Genomic DNA, 17,471 nt, shown 5'->3' on the forward strand with positions numbered 1-17,471 from the left:
GTCTGGGAAGGGAATGGGCACTCCGCATCGATAGCCACGTCTGCTTAGGGCAGAGGGAGAAATATTGGGAGATGTGGGCCACGACTTTGAAAAGGAACTCAATAATTTCTCCTTTCTTGTTCCTTTCCCTCCATTCAAAGAGCAGATAGAAATAACAGTTATATATCCTTTCATAAAACAGAAAAATGTAAAGCGTCACTCTCCAGCCTTGGTGCAGGTCTCCCCTGGAAACGAGGGCTCCCCTGGAATGAGGCTGCCCGGGGCCCACCTGCCCCGTCGGTCTCTCCAGTCCCTTCCCAGCCGCCGGCCCCGGGACCCTGCAGTGCCGTCCACCTGCGTCCGGTTTCTCAGCACCTCCTCAGGCCCCGCAGGGGTGCCACGGCGCAGGGAGGGGCTGCTCGGTGGGTCAGGGCTGCGGAAGCAAGCCGCGCCTTCTGACCCAGCTGGACCGTCCCCCAGGCTGCCCCTTCCTGGCTGTCTCCTGGCCTCTCCAAGCCTCAGTTTCCCCATCAGTATAATGCGGAGATGAACACTGCATCGTCTTCCCTACGTTCAAGATAAAATGAGACCGTGCGCCTCCCGCGCACTGGCTGCCCCCGGCTCGGAGGGGGACCCACAGGCTGGTTGACTAAGGAAGTGTCCGCGCTCTAGGTCATGTGTGAGAGCAGCGCGGGCCGTCCCCGCGAGACGTACAGGCCGGCTCGGGCGCCGCTGTTTCGGCAGCGCCCTCACCTGCCAGCCGCCCGGGAGGAGGGCCGGCAGTTCCTGCAAGCGTTGACTCTCCCCTTCATGAAATAACGAAACTTGAACTCTAGACCGAGCAGTCGCTGCCGTGAGCGTTAGAGCGCAGCCCGCTGCTGTTACCAGAAACACGGCGGAAGGCCGTCTTGTCATCGTTTAACTGAGAAGAGTCTAGGACTGCGACTCCAGTTTAGCGCGCACCTCTTAGACTCCAGGGTGGAAGTGCAGCTGCGGCACACTCCCCGCTCTGGGCGAACACTGACGGGTGATTTTTAATCCAGAGGCAGCTCTCCTGGCCACTTGCCGTCAAAGTGCCTCAAGTGACAGGAAAACCCCCTGGGAACGGTGGCGGGCTGCCGCTGTGCCCACCGCACGTCTCGGTCACTTTCACTTCCGAGGGGAGGACGCTGATAGACACTCCCTGCTATTGACGACTGTCACAACGCTGATTTCTATCCCGACCCCTTCCGGGTGCCCGTCCCTGCACTGTGGGACATGGCAGGTCACCCTCAGAGGCCCACAGCCGAGGACGTCCCAGCAGCCCCCGGGGAGGGCAGCGCACCCCAGAGGGACAGTGCAGAGCCCATCGTGGTGGCGGGAGCACAAGGACGTCTGAACAGCAGAGGTGCCCGCTGAGGACAGGCTGCGAGCTGCCCCTCGGGACGCGGCTCACCCCGACACCCCCGGAGGGCTGTCACTCATCACCTGCCGCTCAGCTCTATTTACTGGGTGTCCAGAGGCAGAGTGGGGGGGGCAGGCGAGGGCCCCCAGGAGGCAGGTGATGGGCCATGGGAGAGGAAGCCCAGAGCATGGAAAGGGAGCTCAGTGGACGAGCCGGGGGCACAGACACCCCTGCCCTCTGCTGGGAAGACGGCCCCTCGCTCTGAGCAGCGTGGGGCTGCAGGCACACTCCGGCCGCGGTGGCCACGCGGTGCGCTGCCGCACCAGGGCAGCCGTGGCAGCGCCTCCAGGAGTTTCTCTGGTGTCTTTGTGAATAGTTCTAGGGCACTGCGGTGCCAGGAGGAGGGTAAGGCGCTTCGCCTCCCTGCCCGCCTTCCCACCCTCTCTTCACACGCCTGCTGGGACTCAGGGCGACCCAGACCTGCAGATGCTCAGGCCAGCAGGGCGCGTGCCAGAGGGAGCGGTCAGCAAATATTTGCTGAAAGGCTCGGCTGAACCCAAGCGCCAGCTCCTTCTGAAAGGCTTGTGGGGGGTTGGGGAGTTTTCCGGAAGGTTCAGGCACCTGGTGGGGCAGGAACACGTGTTTGGAGCCTCTGGCCTCTGTCCAGGGCTGCCACGGTGAGGTTGCCTCTTCCCACCCGGGGCGTTGCCAGCCCTGAGCAGGTGGGCAGCCGGAACCGAGGCTGGGAGTGCCTGTCTGCCGGCGTAGGGTGACTCGCCTCTTCCGTCTCCCGGGAGAAACACCGGGCCACGCCGCCCTCCGTGCTCTAGTTTCCTGGCTGCTAAATCAAATACTCTGCCTGAAAGCAGTTGGCTTACACAACGGGACTTTACTGACACACAGTTTTGAAACCAGAACCTCAAAATCAAGGCTTCATCAGCCGATGCTCCCAGAGGAGGGTGGCGCTCGGGGCTGGCCGCCGGCCTTCCTCGGTCCTGGCTTTTCTGCCGCACGGCAGAGCACACGGTGGCCTCCGCTGGCTTCTCGGGTGACTTCCGGCTCTGTCGGTGGCTCTCTGGCTTTCCCGGTTTGTAAAGGGCTCCAGTAACCCAGATTAGAGCCCACGGGTGCACCTGGGCCACGCCCACGAAGTGTCACCTTCAAGAGCTCTTGTCCTCCGCAGGTCCACAGGCACAGGAACGGAAAAGCTCAAGGAATGTTTCCCTGGGGTGCACGGCTCCAGCCAACACACTCGGTCAAATCCGGCCTTGACCAAGCCTGGTTGAAACTCAGAAATGAAGAGCAGAGGGCCCTGGCAGGTGAGGACTGGCCCGAGCTGGGCTGGACCCACGGTCAGGAGCCTGGGCGAGCCTGGCGTTTAACTGGCCCTCCTGTGGCTGTGCTGGTGGACTTAGCCTGCACGGGGAGCCAGTGCCTGCGAGTGCTGGCCATCTTGGGTCTCGTGGGAAGTAGGGGCGAGGAAGAGGAGGGACACCTGCCGTCCAGGATGGCTCCCCAGAAGGCCCAGTGCAGGAGGGACAGGCTTCCATCAGGCCTGGACTTGAGTCCTCGCACCTCCGCTCCCTAGAGAACTAAAACTTGAGCAACTTTCCTCTTTTCGAAGCTTTACTGAGTTTAATTTATATACCATAAAATTCGCCCATTTTTTTAACAGAGACTTTCTTTTTTAAAGATTTATTTTCCCCCTGCCCCCACCCTCGCCCTGTTGTTTTTGCTGTGTCCATTTGCTGTGAGATCTTCTGTATCTATTTCTCTTTTTTGTCTTCTAATTTTTCTCCTCTAGGATTCACTGAGATTCTATTCAGGGGACCTCTGATGAGGAGCGAGGTTCCCTGTCAATGGCACCCCCTCAGTTCCTGGCCTCTGCTGTGCTTCACGTTGACTCTCCCCTTCACCTCTCTTTTGTTGCATCATCATCTTGCTGCGTGACTCACTTGTGCAGGCACTCGGCTCACCGCACGGGCATTGGCTCACCACACGGGCATTGGCTCACCGCATGGGCATTGGCTCACCGCATGGGCACTGGCTCACCGCACGGGCACTCAGCTCACCGCACGGGCACTGGCTCACCGCATGGGCATTGGCTCACCGCATGGGCATTGGCTCACCGCATCGGCATTGGCTCACCGCATGGGCATTGGCTCACCGCACGGGCACTGGCTCACCGCACGGGCACTGGCTCACCGCACGGGCATTGGCTCACCGCACGGGCACTCGGCTCACCGCGCGGGCACTGTCTCACCGCACGGGCATTGGCTCACCGCCCGGGCATTGGCTCACCGCGCGGGCTTTGGCTCACCATGCGGGCACTCGGCTCACCGCGCGGGCACTGTCTCACCGCACGGGCATTGGCTCACCGCCCGGGCATTGGCTCACCACACGGGCATTGGCTCACCGCGTGGGCACTCAGCTCACCACGCGGGCACTGGCTCACCGCACGGGCATTGGCTCACCACACGGGCACTCAGCTCACCGCACGGGCACTGGCTCACCGCACGGGCACTGGCTCACCACACGGGCATTGGCTCACCACACGGGCATTGGCTCACCGCATGGGCATTGGCTCACCGCATGGGCATTGGCTCACCACACGGGCACTGGCTCACCGCATGGGCATTGGCTCACCGCACGGGCACTCGGCTCACCGCGCGGGCACTCGGCTCACCACGCGGGCACTCGGCTTGCTGCGCGGGCACTCGGCTTGCTGCGCGGGCATTGGCTCACCGCGCGGGCACTCGGCTCACCACGCGAGCACTCGTGTGGGCACTCGGCTTGCTGCGCGGGCACTCGGCTCACCACGCGGGCACTCGGCTTGCTGCGCGGGCACTCGGCTCACCACACGGGCATTGGCTCACCGCGCGGGCACTCGTGTGGGCGCTCGGCTCGCTGCGCGGGCACTCGGCTCACCACACGGGCATTGGCTCACCACACGGGCACTCGGCTCACCACGCGGGCACTCGTGTGGGCACTCGGCTCGCTGCGCGGGCACTCGGCTCACCACACGGGCATTGGCTCACCGCGCGGGCACTCGGCTCACCACGCGGGCACTCGTGTGGGCACTCGGCTCGCTGTGCGGGCACTCGGCTCACCACGCGGGCACTCGGCTTGCTGCGCGGGCACTCGGCTCACCACGCGGGCACTCGGCTTGCTGCGCGGGCACTCGGCTCACCACACGGGCATTGGCTCACCACACGGGCACTGTCTCACCGCACGGGCATTGGCTCACCGCGCGGGCACTCGGCTCACCACGCGGGCACTCGTGTGGGCACTCGGCTCGCTGTGCGGGCACTCGGCTCACCACGCGGGCACTCGGCTTGCTGCGCGGGCACTCGGCTCACCACACGGGCATTGGCTCACCACACGGGCACTGTCTCACCGCACGGGCATTGGCTCACCACGCGGGCATTGGCTCACCACGCGGGCATTGGCTCACCGCACGGGCACTGGCTCACCGCACGGGCACTCGGCTCACCGCACGGGCACTGGCTCACCGCATGGGCATTGGCTCACCACACGGGCACTGGCTCCCCGCATGGGCATTGGCTCACCGCACATGCATTGGCTCACCACGTGGGCATTGGCTCACCGTGCAGGCACTCGGCTCACCACACAGGCATTGGCTCACCACACGGGCATTGGCTCACCACATGGGCATTGGCTCACCGCACGGGCATTGGCTCACCGCGCGGGCACTCAGCTCACCGCACGGGCATTGGCTCACCGCATGGGCACTGGCTCACCGCACGGGCATTGGCTCACCGCGTGGGCACTCAGCTCACTGCACGGGCATTGGCTCACCACATGGGCATTGGCTCACCGCATGGGCATTGGCTCACCGCGCGGGCACTCAGCTCACCGCGCGGGCACTCAGCTCACCACGCGGGCACTGGCTCACCACACGGGCATTGGCTCACCGCACGGGCATTGGCTCACCGCGCGGGCACTCAGCTCACCGCATGGGCACTCGGCTCACCGCACGGGCATTGGCTCACCGCACGGGCACTGGCTCACCGCACGGGCACTCGGCTCACCTCACTTGGCTCACCGCACGGGCATTGGCTCACCGCATGGGCATTGGCTCACCGCACGGGCATTGGCTCACCGCACGGGCACTCGGCTCACCGCATGGGCATTGGCTCACCACGTGGGCATTGGCTCACCGTGCAGGCACTCGGCTCACCACACGGGCATTGGCTCACCGCACGGGCATTGGCTCACCGCAAGGGCATTGGCCCACCGCGAGGGCATTGGCCCACCGCACGGGCATTGGCCCACCACGCGGGCATTGTCTCACCACGCGGGCATTGTCTCACCACACGGGCATTGTCTCACCACGCGGGCATTGTCTCACCACACGGGCATTGGCTCACCACATGGGCATTGGCTCACCGCGAGGGCATTGGCTCACCACATGGGCATTGGTTTACCACGCAGGCACTTTCTCTTCTTCACCAGGAGTCCCCAGGGATTGAACCCAGGTCCTCCCATATGGTAGGCAAAGGCCTTATCACTTGAGCCACATCTGCTTCCCAAATTCACCCATTTTAAGTATATAGTTCAATGGTTACTTACAGTTGCACAACCATCCCTGCATTATTATTGTAAATTATCCCCATTACTCCAAACGGAAACCTCTTGTCCACTGGTGGTCACTCCCCATTTCCACTATTTCTGTCTCCATAGATTGGCTTTTCCTGGATGTTTCATATAAGTTGTATCAGACCATGTGACCTTTGTGTCTGGCCTTCCATTAGCACGGCCCCCATGTCGTACAATGTGTCAGTCCTTTGTTGGTTTTTGTGAGTATTCCACAGTACAGATTGACCAAGTTCTGTTCATTCATTCACCAGGTGGACACACGGTTTGTTTCCACTTCCTGGCTATTGGGAATAATGCTGCAATGGGAAATTATGTGCAAGTCTTTGTGTGAGCACCTGCTGTTATTTCTCTTGGGTAGATACCTAGAAGTGGAAATGCCAAGTCGTGTAGTAACCTGCATTTAACTTTTTGAAAAACTGCCAAACTGTTTTCCTAAGTGATGCACCATTTTACATTCCCACCAGTGTGTGCGGATTCCAATTTCTCTACATCCTCATCAACGAAACAAAGCGAGGAAGAGTTCCTCCCTGGGCGTGCGCCTGGCGGGGGGTCTGGTTTGTGGGCCGGGCCCACCCTCCACTCAGGACCCTCAGCCCTGCTCTTCTCCACGAGCTCCGCCTGTCGTGACAGGGCAGGGGTCCCTGTACCTGAGCGTGGCCCCTCAGCCCCGCCCCCCCATTTCTTACCCTTAGACAATACCCCCCACCCACAGAAGCAGGGAGGACCTGGCAAGGGCTCAAGTTCTCAAGAGTGAATGGTGTAAGATTAGGCATAAAAAAGTTAAAAAACAGGGTAAAAATAAACTTTATTAAAATGCCTAAATGTAGCAGCACCTGTAGAGCCAGAGTTTACTACAAGCTGTCACAGCTGGGCTGTCCTTCCCTGCCCTGTACGCGGAAACAGGCTCAGAGCAGGCAGGGCTAGCTAAGGTCACACTGAGGGCAGAGTGACCTGACTGGAGACCTTGGAGAGGAGGAAGGGACGCAGAGGTGGCCGTGCCGGCCGAGCAGAGGCTGGGGTGCAGTGGCAAGCAGGAAGCCGAAGGGGCCAGGAAGGCGTCCCTCCCCGAGCCCCCGCCAACACCGTGCCCTCAGGCCTGCAGCTCCCAGAACGAGGCAAAGGGCAGCGCTCTCACCACCTGTGTGCGGCGCTGTCCCGCAGCCCTGAGGAGCCCACGCACGCTCTCGCCTGGCCCGCTTCCGAGTCGCTGCGACAATTCTAAGACGCGTGATCCTTTTCCACTTTCGAGTTAAGAGGGAAAAGCCCGACATGGGGTCGTGGCTGACCCGCCTGGGCTCCCCCTGGACAGCCCGCGGTGAAGGCCTCCGCCGCCCGTCTCTGCACCCCGTGGGAGGTGGGCAGGTTACAACTGGCTGCCAGCACCCAAGCCCCGAGCGGCTCCCAGCGTGAGGTGGGGAGGAAGCAGGACTGTGCGGTCTAGCCGGGCAGTGAGACTGCGCAGCGCGGAGCAGACTCTAGGCGGTTCACCGCCAGGGCCCGAGGCCGCCTCAGTCCTTCCTGGCCCCCAGGGCCGGGCTTCTGGTGAGGAGCTTGCCCGGGCCGGCGGGGGCCAGTGTGGACACAGTGGGGGACTCCAGCTTCACTCGGTCCAGCAGGGTCTTCTTGAGGGCGGCCGGGGAGACCTTCTCCTGGTCAGCCATGGACTGCAGCTCTCTGCGGACAGGCGCAGGGTTGGAGGGGAGGACAAATCCCAGAGTCAGGGCTTCCGGAAGGCTCTCCCAGCCCCCAACCGAACGCTGCCCGGGCCTCCAGCAGTGCCGTCTAGCCACGCTGGGTTTGCCCCACCCGGCAGGCGCTCGAGGCTGCACCTGCCTCCATCACCTACTGGGCAAACCGTCTGTCTCTGAGACCCCACTCTCTGATCCATAAACCACAAGTGACCGCCGCTACCAAACCGCGGTGAGAATTAAGTCCTGAGGCTGCGAACTCTCGGCTACAAGCGCTAAGGAACAGTGGTCGCTAGCAGCACGGGCCCCACCCCTGTAAATGGGACCCACGAGCCCTGCAGGTCCCAGAGAGGGCACCGCCCGGGGCCAGGGGCAGCTGGCAGCGGGGGCCTGGGGGGAGGGAAAGCGAGCTGGACGCACCGCGTTCGCACGCAGGAGGCCTCCACGGCGTTGATGAGCAGCGAGCGGAAGCCGCCGCTCTCCAGGAAGTGCAGGGCGTGGATGGTGGCCCCCCCGGGGGAGCAGACGTTGTCTTTGAGCTGGCCCGGGTGCTGCTCCGAGTCCAGCAGCATCTTGGCAGCTCCCTGCGGCCAGAGAGGACGCTGCGGGCGGACCTCGGGACAGGCTCCCCCAGGCCCGCGGCTGCCCCGCCCTAGCCCAGCTCCCCTCAAGAGCCCCCACCCCACACCCAGGGGACGGAGACACTGACCAGCAAGGCCTGGGCCCCCAGGCGGACCGCCAGGCGCCGCGGAAGGCCCATCTTCACCCCACCGTCGGCCAGCGCTTCCAGGGCCATGAACGCCTGCAGGGACCTCGGTGAGCCCCGGGGGCAGCCAGGCTGCTTCCTCCCGTCCAGGGCCAACCTCGCCCAGAGGGGGCAACACCCGTCCCCCCAGCAGCCCGCCCGTCCTCTCCCCCCTCATCCTCTCCACGCCCCCACCCCGTCCTCTCCTTTTCCCCCTCCTCTGCACTCCCTGTCCTCTTCTCTTCTCTCCCTCATTCTCTCCACTCCCCCCATCCTCTCCTCTCCTCATCTCCACTCTCCCCCCCATCCTCTCCTGTCCCCCGTCCACTGTCCACTCCACTCCCTCCGCCATCCTCTCCACTCCTCACCCTGCAGTCCCTGCCTGTCCTCTCCACTCCCGTCCTCTTCCCCCCACCCCCAGTCCTGCCCTTCCTCTCTTCTCTCCCGCCCCGCCCCCCCCACTGTCCCCGGCAACCCCTGTCCCAGGTCCCAGAAGGGCCGCGGGAGGGCGAGGCCTCACGTAGGCGGGGCCACTGCCGCTGAGCCCGGTGACGGCGTCGATGAGGTCCTCCTCCACTTCCGTGCAGAAGCCCACGCTGCTCATGAGCTGCTCCAGGAGCCGGCCGTCCTCCACCAGGGCGTGGGTGCCCGTGGCGTACACTGTGGCGCCCTCGCGCACCATCACGGGCGTGTTGGTCATGCAGCGGATGACCTTGGGGGCCGGCTGGAACGCCATCAGCTTCTGGGCGAGAGAGCGCCGCGCGAGCAGTCAGGCACGGCGCCCTCCTGACCCAGCGAGCTGCCCCTGGGCCCCCGGCCACACCCGGGGCATCGGGGCCGAGCGGGCACCTTCTCCACGGAGCTGATGGTGACTCCGGCTGCACAGGAGACCACAATGTGCCTGTCCTTGACGTCAGCCCCGATCTCGTCCAGGATGAAGGGGATGATGTGGGGCTTCACGGCCAGGAAGAGCACGTCGCTGTGCCGCACCGTCTCCTTGTTGCTGCGCGTCAGGTTCACGCCCATCTTCTGCGGAAGAGCGCGGGCTCGCCGTGCCACCTGCCCCTCCCCTGCCAAGCCCGGGGCCCCTCAGCACAGGCGCTGGGTGACGAGCGTCCTCACGGAAAGCAGGCAGGGGCTGCCTCCCACCCCACCAAGGAACCCCTCTGCCGGATAAGGTGGCTCTGTGGATGGAAGCGGCACAGGCAAAGCAGGTGAACTGCTAGCACCTGGCGGGCAAGAGCGGAGGGGGTCAGGCCCTCTCCCAGCCTGGCCACCTGTCCAGCAGGCCACAAGGCCTCTCTGTGGTCAGGGGTCACCACAGGACCCCTTCCCTCCAGGACTGCAGGGCGGCCAGTTAGCAGCACCAGCCTGTCCTCCGCGACGCCCGGGCACCGGCCTCGTTAGCCAGCCACTCTCACCACCCAGGTCTGGGGGAAAGATCCGGGCTATTATGATTTAGAGGAAAGGCGCTAACTCGCCAGGTTCCTCCCCAGCACGCTCTCCCTAGGGCAGCCGTTGCCTCCACCTTACAAGCGAGGAAACCCTGCCTGGGCGGCTGAGTGCGTCAGGGCCGCGCAGCCCTCGCTGGGGGTCACCGGGACACGCGCTACGTGCTCTCGCAGGTGCTTTCCGCACAGCCCGGCCGGGAACCGGGGTCCGAGGGCCCCACGCTGGTCGGCGCCGGCGGGCGGCCACGGCCTCCGGCCTGCAGGGCTCGGCCCTCGGGCCGCCCCGCTCCCCGGCCTCCCCGGGCGCCTCGCGCCCACCTACCCTGAGCGCGGACACCGTGGGCAGGTCCATCTCCGGGGAGCTCGCGATTATCTTGTGCGCGGACAGGATGCCTGCGGGCGGGCCGGGGGGTCAGGGCGCACCCGCCTCCGCAGGGCTCCCCGGGCGGGCAAGGCCCACAGCCGCCGCCGCGCACTGCCCCGCGGCCCCAGCGGCCCCGCGCCCGCCCGCCCGCCAGCCGCGAGGTCCTCGCCACGCGGCCAGGCCCCGGCGGGGGCCCCGGCCCGCACCTGCGGCCGTGAAGCCCCGCGCCAGCGAGCAGGCCAGCTGCCCGGCGCCCAGGAAGCCCACGCTCATGGTGGCCGGGACGCGCGGCCCGCGGAGGGGCGCTCCCGGGGCTCCCACGGCCCCCGACGCGAGCTCGAGGCCCCGGACGCCACCCCCAGCCGCGCCCGCCGCGGGCCCAGGCGTCCGACAGCCAATCGGCGGCCGGGGCGCGGCGCGGGCCAATCCGCGGCAGGAGCCGAGCCGTGTGCCCGCCCCCTCCCCCTCCGCTCTCCTGGTAGGCTGTAACGGCTCGATGGGCGGGACAACCCGCGGGGAGGAGCTCGGGCGGACCAATCCGCGGCCGGCCAGGAGCTCGGGCGGGCCAATCCGCGGCCGGCCAGGAGCTCGGGCGGGCCAATCCGCGGCCGGCCAGGAGCTCGTGCGGGCCAATCCGCGGCCGGCCCGGGGCTGCGCGCCCGCCTCCCCGCCCCGCTCCGCCCCGCCCACCGCGAGGCCGAGGTCGCCCCGGGGTCGAGGCGGGCCCGGGCCGGGGCCGCTTCCTCTTCGCCGAGAGGAGGCGCCTGAGGCTCTCGGGCTCCCGCGGGGACGTGCGGGCCGTGGGCTCCGCGATGGCGAGCGGACGGGCCCCGCCCAGGCCGGCCCCGGTGCAGGCCCCTCTGCCGCCGCTGCTCTGAGACCGCTCCGCAGCGCGGGGGTCGCGGGGGGTCGCGGGGCGCCGGGAGGAGCGCGCCCTGGGGCCCCCGCGGCCTCTTCCAGCTTTCCCGCGGCCCTTCCCTTCCACCCGCACGCTCTCCGCAGACCGGGGCCTTGTGCTGACATTTCCGTTAGGTGATGCTCGAAAAATCAAATTCCTGGGCAAGCGCCAGGTCCTCGGTTTCTGCACCTCAGATATGAGAGCCAAAGAGTTTCTGTTTTGCAAAATAATACTTACGTAACTTTTTCTGATAAAAAGTTGGCAAAATTATTGAGCAATATTTGGAAAATATAGAAGTGAAAATAAGAAAGTTAAAATTTTGAATATTTCTATACTAGATATAAGCATTCTGCAACATTACGGAAGACACTGGAAAGATTTTTAACAACTACTTAGCGTTCCATTATGTGACTGTACTGCATGCAATCTTCTTAACCATTCTCCCAAACAACACTATTCAGGTATATTAATTCATTCTACAGGGATTTATTACGCCTGGTAAACAGGTTCTGGGGCTATAGCTGTGAACAGAAGACAAACGTCTGGGGGAACAGATGTGGCTCCAGCAGCTGAGTGTCCCCTCCCACATGGGAGGTCCTGGGTTCAGTTCCAATAACTCCTAAAAAAAAACAAAAACAACACAGACAAGCAAAAGCAGTGAGCAAACGAGGGAGCCATCTCAGTGGGGAAAAAGATTCTCTGTTCCCATGAGGTGAAACTGGAGCCCATTTTGAAAGTTCTTCATGTTACTGTAACGAAATATTTGCCTGATTATTTCCTTAGCATGGATCCCTAGGAGTGAGGTTTCTGGGTTCCATGGTGTGTTAAGTAAATTAAAAACGGTGGTCTGACATGGGGCATTTCCAAGAGAAGACCCCTTTCTGAGAAGGGCTTGTCCAGAAGACAAAAACCTGCAGGGGTTTTTAGAGAAAATGCAACACACCCTATATCAGGTTGCTGACCACTAGTTTCCATCCAGCAGAGATAGTTTATCAGAATGGACAAGCATACCATACTAGATAATGTATATCTGCTCCCCATTTTGTAAGATCCCCATGTAAAATGGAAACTTAGTATCAACCAATCAGAACATTTCCTCCCTTCTCACCGTCACCCCCATGTGAGCTCCCCCCTTCCATCTCAGTGTAGAACTTCCTTCTCCTCTCTGAATGGATGCTGCCAGATTCATGAATCACCCAATAAAGCTGTGAAACCCTAAACTGCATGAGATGTTTCTTTTATCAGATTCCAGGAGTGGGTGAACTAAGAATAGGACTACAAATCCCACAGGCTCAACTGACCCCTAGCCAGGGCAGGCAAAATAAGAGGGACAGCAAAGGAACTTTGGCCCAGGCCAGGCACGGGTAACCCTGGCCCAGGCTGCGTGGGGGGTCCAGGGAGCTGGAGATTCCAAGGACAATCGTTTTGAAATCCTCAATACTTTCCTGTCTCCTCATATTTCCAAATTCCATACCAGTTTCCCCACCTAATCCTGGACTTTGCACCACCCTCCTTAGCTTATCCCAGGTCAATCACCTGTACTTTTTACTTCTGTCTTTTAGGTGTGCAATCCTTTTTTTTTTTTTAATATTTATTTTACTTATTTGCCCCCCCCCCCATTGTTTGTGGTTGCTGCCTGCTCTCTGTGTCCATTCACTGTCTGTTCTCTGTGTCCATTCGCTGGGTGCCCTCTGTGTCTGCTCATCTGCTCTTTAGGAGGCACCAGGAACCAAACCATGTGGGAGGGAGATGCTCAACTGCTTCAGCCACCTCAGCTCCCTGGTTTCTTATGTCTCACGTTGTCTTTCCTCTTTGTGTCTCTTTGTTGCATCAGCTTGCCATGCCTGCATGCCAGTTTACCTTCTGCAGGAGGCACTGGGAACTGAACCTGGGGCCTCCCAGGTGGTAGGCGGGAGCCCAATCACTTGAGCCACATCCAGCTCCCCTTACTCTCTTAATGGATGGAATGAATACCTGCCTTTGTGCCTAATCTAAACGTAGTCATTGCAGCCGGCTGTGCCCCCTGGCAGGGGGTCCTTGCTCACCCTGTTTTTAAATTATCATGTTGCTCTTCTTTCCCATTACACTTTCTTCCCTTTAAAGGGTCCTGGAAACAGGCAGTGAAACATCACTTTTATTTCCGCAGATTATCTACATACAGTTGTTTTTGCTAAATAAAATAATATGAGTACATGTGGTTTCTGGTGCTACGTTCTCTTAAAACACCGGGGACAGGGCCTACGTGTGCACACCCGGCGCTCAGTGCCGGCAGGAACAGGAAAGCTGAGGAGCCTCGAGCTGGACTTCAAGTCCTGCTCCTTCCCCGGAGGAAACGGCGGCCCACCAGCTCCAGAACCCAGGGGGCTGGATCCCCGCTCCTCCGCGGCGCAGGCCAGACGCCCCTCACCCTCCCTCCCAGCACTGACTCAGGACCGCGGAGGGGGACCCAGGGCCAAGGTTCAGCCCGAGTCCACGTGGGGGGGCGGTCTTTGGTGGTCATTCTCCCTAAGGCAGTTCATCGTGAAGGGAATAAGTCAGGTCTGTTCCCCGATTCCCATCAGAGGGGTCCGCGCGTTTTCTGTTGAGAATATGCCAGAGAACAGAACCCCCATCTGTCCAGCCGTAACCTCGGTTAGAGGCCAGGATTTCCTCCTCGAGCTCAGCGCCCCGAGCTGCATTCAAGTGCTTAGGGAGGGCGAGGGAAGCGAGCGCAGGACACGAAGGAAAGGGCGAAGGTGAACCCGGCGCTAGATGCGGGAGGCGCCGACGAGCTTGAAACGGAGACCCGCACCCCGCGGGGCGCGACGCGGGCCAGGCCGCTAGGGCGCCAGCCTCCGGGGCACGGGCGCGCCGTCCGAGGCGCAGCTGCACCTCTGCACCCGCATGTTGGGCAGGCTGACCACCTGCGGCCTGGGCCCCGCCTCCCTCCTGGACGCTGACGATCACGGGCAGCGCCGCCGTCTCCGAGGCCCACGCACTGCCGCGGGCCCAGGAACGGCCGCGGGAAGGCCAGCGCGCCCGGGGGCTGCCGGCAGGCGCCCGCGCACTCGTAGGCCAGGAAGCCCGGGGGCTCCAGGACCCAGTGCTCGGCCCACCTCACGCCCTGCAGGTCGACGAAGACCTCCCGGCGGCAGCAGCGCGCGCCCTCGGCGGGCGCCGCGGGGTCACAGTCGCCCTGGGCTCTGCGGGCAAGGGGCGCGGGTCAGAGGGCGGCTGGGGCGCGGGGCGCGGGCTCGGGTCGGGGGGCTGGCGGGCGAGGGCAGGAGGGCGCGGACCCCGCTCAGGAGGGTCTGACCGCGCCAGTTCGTGGGCAAGGGTGAAGAGGAGCCCGCCGCCCCCCCCCCCCCCCCCCCCCCCCGTGCAGCGCGGAGGCCCGGAGCTGGGGGTCGGCGGGGGGGAGGGGCTGCCCCAGCCCCCAGCCCGAGACGGCTGCAAAGCGGGGAGGGGGCCCCCCTCCTACCCGTAGTCCTTCAGGTCCAGCGTGTGCAGCTCCAGCTGCGGCTCGCGGGGCCCCCCCGACGGCGCCTGGGGGGCGAAGCGCACCAGCTGGGGGGCGCCGGGGGCGGGCGGGCCGGGCCGCTCCCTCTGCACCGACACGCGCAGCAGCAGCGGCTGCCGGGGCCGGCCCAGCTGCTGCCAGAAGGCCACGGCCTCGGTCACGTCGAAGGCCTTCCAGCCGCTCTCGTGCGCGGACACCAGCCTGGGCCGGAGCGGACGCCCGCGGTGAGGGCGGCGGGCAGGGGGGCGCCCCGGGCCCCGCCCGGGCCCCACCTTGGCCCCTCCTCCCCCTGCCTCCTCCCTCAGATCCCCCCAGCCCCACCCCCTGCCTCCTCCCCCACATCCCCCCAGCCCAGATACCCGCAGCCCCAGCCCCGACCCCCGCGCCCCCCACCTGGAGTCGACCAGGGAGGTGCGGTTGGAGCCGTCGTCGCGGACGCGCAAGCCACTCGACGGTGACGCGGGCCCGGGAGCTGCGGCGGGAAGAGCCGCTCGTGCCTGCGGAGCGCGGCCCTGGGCACCGGCTCCTGGAAGAGGCGCAGCGCGGCGTGCACCAGCTCGCTGTTGGGGGGCAGCCGCCGCTCCATGCCGAACGCCAGCAGGTGCGCGGAGGCCTCGGACGCCAGGAACCGGCCGCCACCTCTGCCGACAGGGCGGGGTCAGCAGGGCCCCCGGCCCGCGCAGGCCGGCGGGCGGGAGAGACCACCTGCCCGTTTCCGGGTGCTGGGGGCCCTGGGCCTGGGCTGGTAGCATCTGCCCTGGCAGGAGGGGGCAGCCCGGAGGCTGGGGTGGGGTCGTGCCCTGTCGGGACCAGCCTGGCTCTGGACACTGAGAAGACGTGTGCGGGCGGGCATCAGGGGCTGCTGTGGGCGCCCGGGCGGTGCCAGCCGTGGCCGAGTGCCCGGCACTGCCCCTCGGCGTGTCCCAGGCCCCCAGAGGCTTTTCCAGGCACAGAGGCTCCCTGGTGCTCTGCATCCTAGCAGGCAGCCAAGACCTGGCCACAGCCTCCGTCCAGGCCTCAGAAAGGGCAGAGGTGACCTCTGGAGGCCGGGCTCCAGCCCCACCCCTGCTCCACAGGCCCTGCTTCCTCTCCCCCCGCCCCCCAACGCTGGGCTCTGGACGTCCTCCTGGGACGGGGGGGTTGGGGGCCGGGCCCTGCGTGCACAGCAGGAGCCCAGGGTCCTGCCCCGCTTGGGCCCGCAGCCCCCCTGGATGTGGCAGGGCCGGGTCCCCTGGACGCGGCAGGCCAGGGCCCCTGTCTCAGCCCCCCGGGGCCGGGTGCAGCAGGGTGGGGGCCTCACCTCGGAAGCTCTGGCTGAACCTCTTCCCGCGGGAGTGGGCCCTGTGGCTGCGCTGCAGCAGGGCCACGTACTGGGCCCTCACGTGCGCAGGGATGTCCGGCTCCCCCGCCTCGGCCTTGCCCGGGGCGGGCACCTGGCTGAGCTGCAGCTGCCGCAGCAGGCTGCGCAGGACCTGCTCCTCGGTCAGGGCCGCTGCGGGGCCGGCCAGGGGAAGCGCCCAGAGCGCCCAGCAGAGCCACAGGGGCGGCATGCTGCTGTCGGGGGCAGGGGCGGCTTCTGTCCAGCGGGCGAGCGGGAGCCAGGCCGGGCCAGCTTTATAGCTCCCTGGTCGGGCGTGCGTGGGGCCGGGGGACGGGGGGGGGGAGGGGGGAGGGAGGGATTAGGGGGGGCAGGGGCAGGGGGGGATGGGGGAGCAGGGGCGGGGAGGTCCCATCCCCCGGGCCTCCTGGGCGGCCCAGGAGCTGGGGGTGGGCGGCCCAGAAAGGGCAGGAGGGCCGCCGGCTGCCACACAGCCCTGGGCTCAGCTCATTGTTGGTGCTTGTTGAATTGGCCTGGCCTTACCCCGTCTCCAGGCAGAGCAGAAGGCGCGCTGGGGAGGCCCCTCGCCCCGCGGTTTGAGCCTCTTAACGCTCCAGGGGCCGCCCTGAGCCAGGTTTGCTCCCTGAGGAGGGAAGGAGAGCGTCCGCCTTCCGCCCGTGCTGCCCTGTGTGGGCTCGTCCACGGAGCCGCCTGGTGGTGCTTCCCAGCTTCAGTCCGCAGGCCCTCCTGCCCCCCAGACCCTCCTGCCCCCCAGGCCCTCCTGCCCCCCAGACCCTCCTGCCCCCAGGCCCTCCTGCCCCCAGGCCCTCCTGCCCCCAGACTCTCCTGCCCCCAGGCCCTCCTGCCCCCAGGCCCTCCTGCCCCCAGACCCTCCTGCCCCCCAGGCCCCCTCCTGCCCCAGGCCCTCCTGCCCCCAGGCCCTCCTGCACCCCAGGCCCACCTCCTGCCCCCCAGGCCCTCCTGCCCCCCAGGCCCTCCTGCCCCCAGGCCCACTCCTGCCCCCCAGGCCCTCCTGCCCCCAGGCCCTCCTGCCCCCAGGCCCACTCCTGCCCCCCAGGCCCTCCTGCCCCCCAGGCCCTCCTGCCCCCAGGCCCACTCCTGCCCCCCAGGCCCTCCTGCCCCCCAGGCCCTCCTGCCCCCAGACCCCACCTCCTGCCCCAGACCCACTCCTGCCCCCAGACCCACTCCTGCCCCCCAGGCCCTCCTGCCCCCCAGGCCCTCCTGCCCCCAGACCCTCCTGCCCCCAGGCCCTCCTGCCCCCAGGCCCACTCCTGCCCCCAGACCCTCCTGCCCCCAGGCCCTCCTGCCCCCAGGCCCTCCTGCCCCCCAGGCCCTCCTGCCCCCCAGGCCCACTCCTGCCCCCCAGGCCTCCTGCCCCCCAGGCCCTCCTGCCCCCAGGCCCACTCCTGCCCCCAGGCCCACTCCTGCCCCCAGACCCACTCCTGCCCCCCAGGCCCCCTCCTGCCCCCAGGCCCGCTCCTGCCCCCGAGGCCCTCCTGCCCCC

The 17,471-nt window shown here is 65.4% G+C and overlaps 1 protein-coding gene and 1 pseudogene across 2 annotated transcripts; both read right to left on the bottom strand.

The window, feature by feature from the left end:
* Positions 1 to 6,771: 6,771 nt before the first annotated feature.
* PYCR2 (pyrroline-5-carboxylate reductase 2) lies at positions 6,772 to 10,607 on the bottom strand. Of its 2 annotated transcripts, none has more exons than XM_058309362.2 (7): positions 10,438 to 10,607; positions 10,190 to 10,260; positions 9,266 to 9,445; positions 8,937 to 9,158; positions 8,381 to 8,473; positions 8,092 to 8,255; positions 6,772 to 7,657 (listed from the first exon to the last, which is right to left on the bottom strand). In XM_058309362.2, the coding sequence occupies exons 1-7, from the start codon at positions 10,502 to 10,504 to the stop codon at positions 7,492 to 7,494; spliced, it is 963 nt and encodes a 320-aa protein (XP_058165345.1). In that variant the 5' UTR covers positions 10,505 to 10,607; the 3' UTR covers positions 6,772 to 7,491. The 2 variants fall into 2 exon arrangements, with proteins under 2 accessions (XP_058165345.1, XP_058165346.1); XM_058309363.2 differs by having other exon boundaries at positions 8,937 to 9,155; positions 10,438 to 10,596.
* Positions 10,608 to 13,948: 3,341 nt separating this feature from the next.
* LOC131273120 (left-right determination factor 2-like) lies at positions 13,949 to 16,178 on the bottom strand (annotated as a pseudogene).
* Positions 16,179 to 17,471: the final 1,293 nt, after the last annotated feature.

This window comes from Dasypus novemcinctus, chromosome 13, assembly GCF_030445035.2.
Source record: "Dasypus novemcinctus isolate mDasNov1 chromosome 13, mDasNov1.1.hap2, whole genome shotgun sequence".
In the NCBI taxonomy this organism is placed as follows: domain Eukaryota; kingdom Metazoa; phylum Chordata; class Mammalia; order Cingulata; family Dasypodidae; genus Dasypus; species Dasypus novemcinctus.

Coding starts and splice junctions, on each gene's coding strand:
- PYCR2 (XM_058309362.2), bottom strand. CDS start 10,504: ATGAGCGTGGGCTTCCTGGGCGCCGGGCAGCTGGCCTGCTCGCTGGCG. Junction 8,474..8,936: donor GCGGCAGTGGCCCCGCCTAC/GTGAGGCCTCGC, acceptor AGGTCCCTGCAG/GCGTTCATGGCCCTGGAAGC. Junction 7,658..8,091: donor GCCTCCTGCGTGCGAACGCG/GTGCGTCCAGCT, acceptor GCCTGTCCGCAG/AGAGCTGCAGTCCATGGCTG.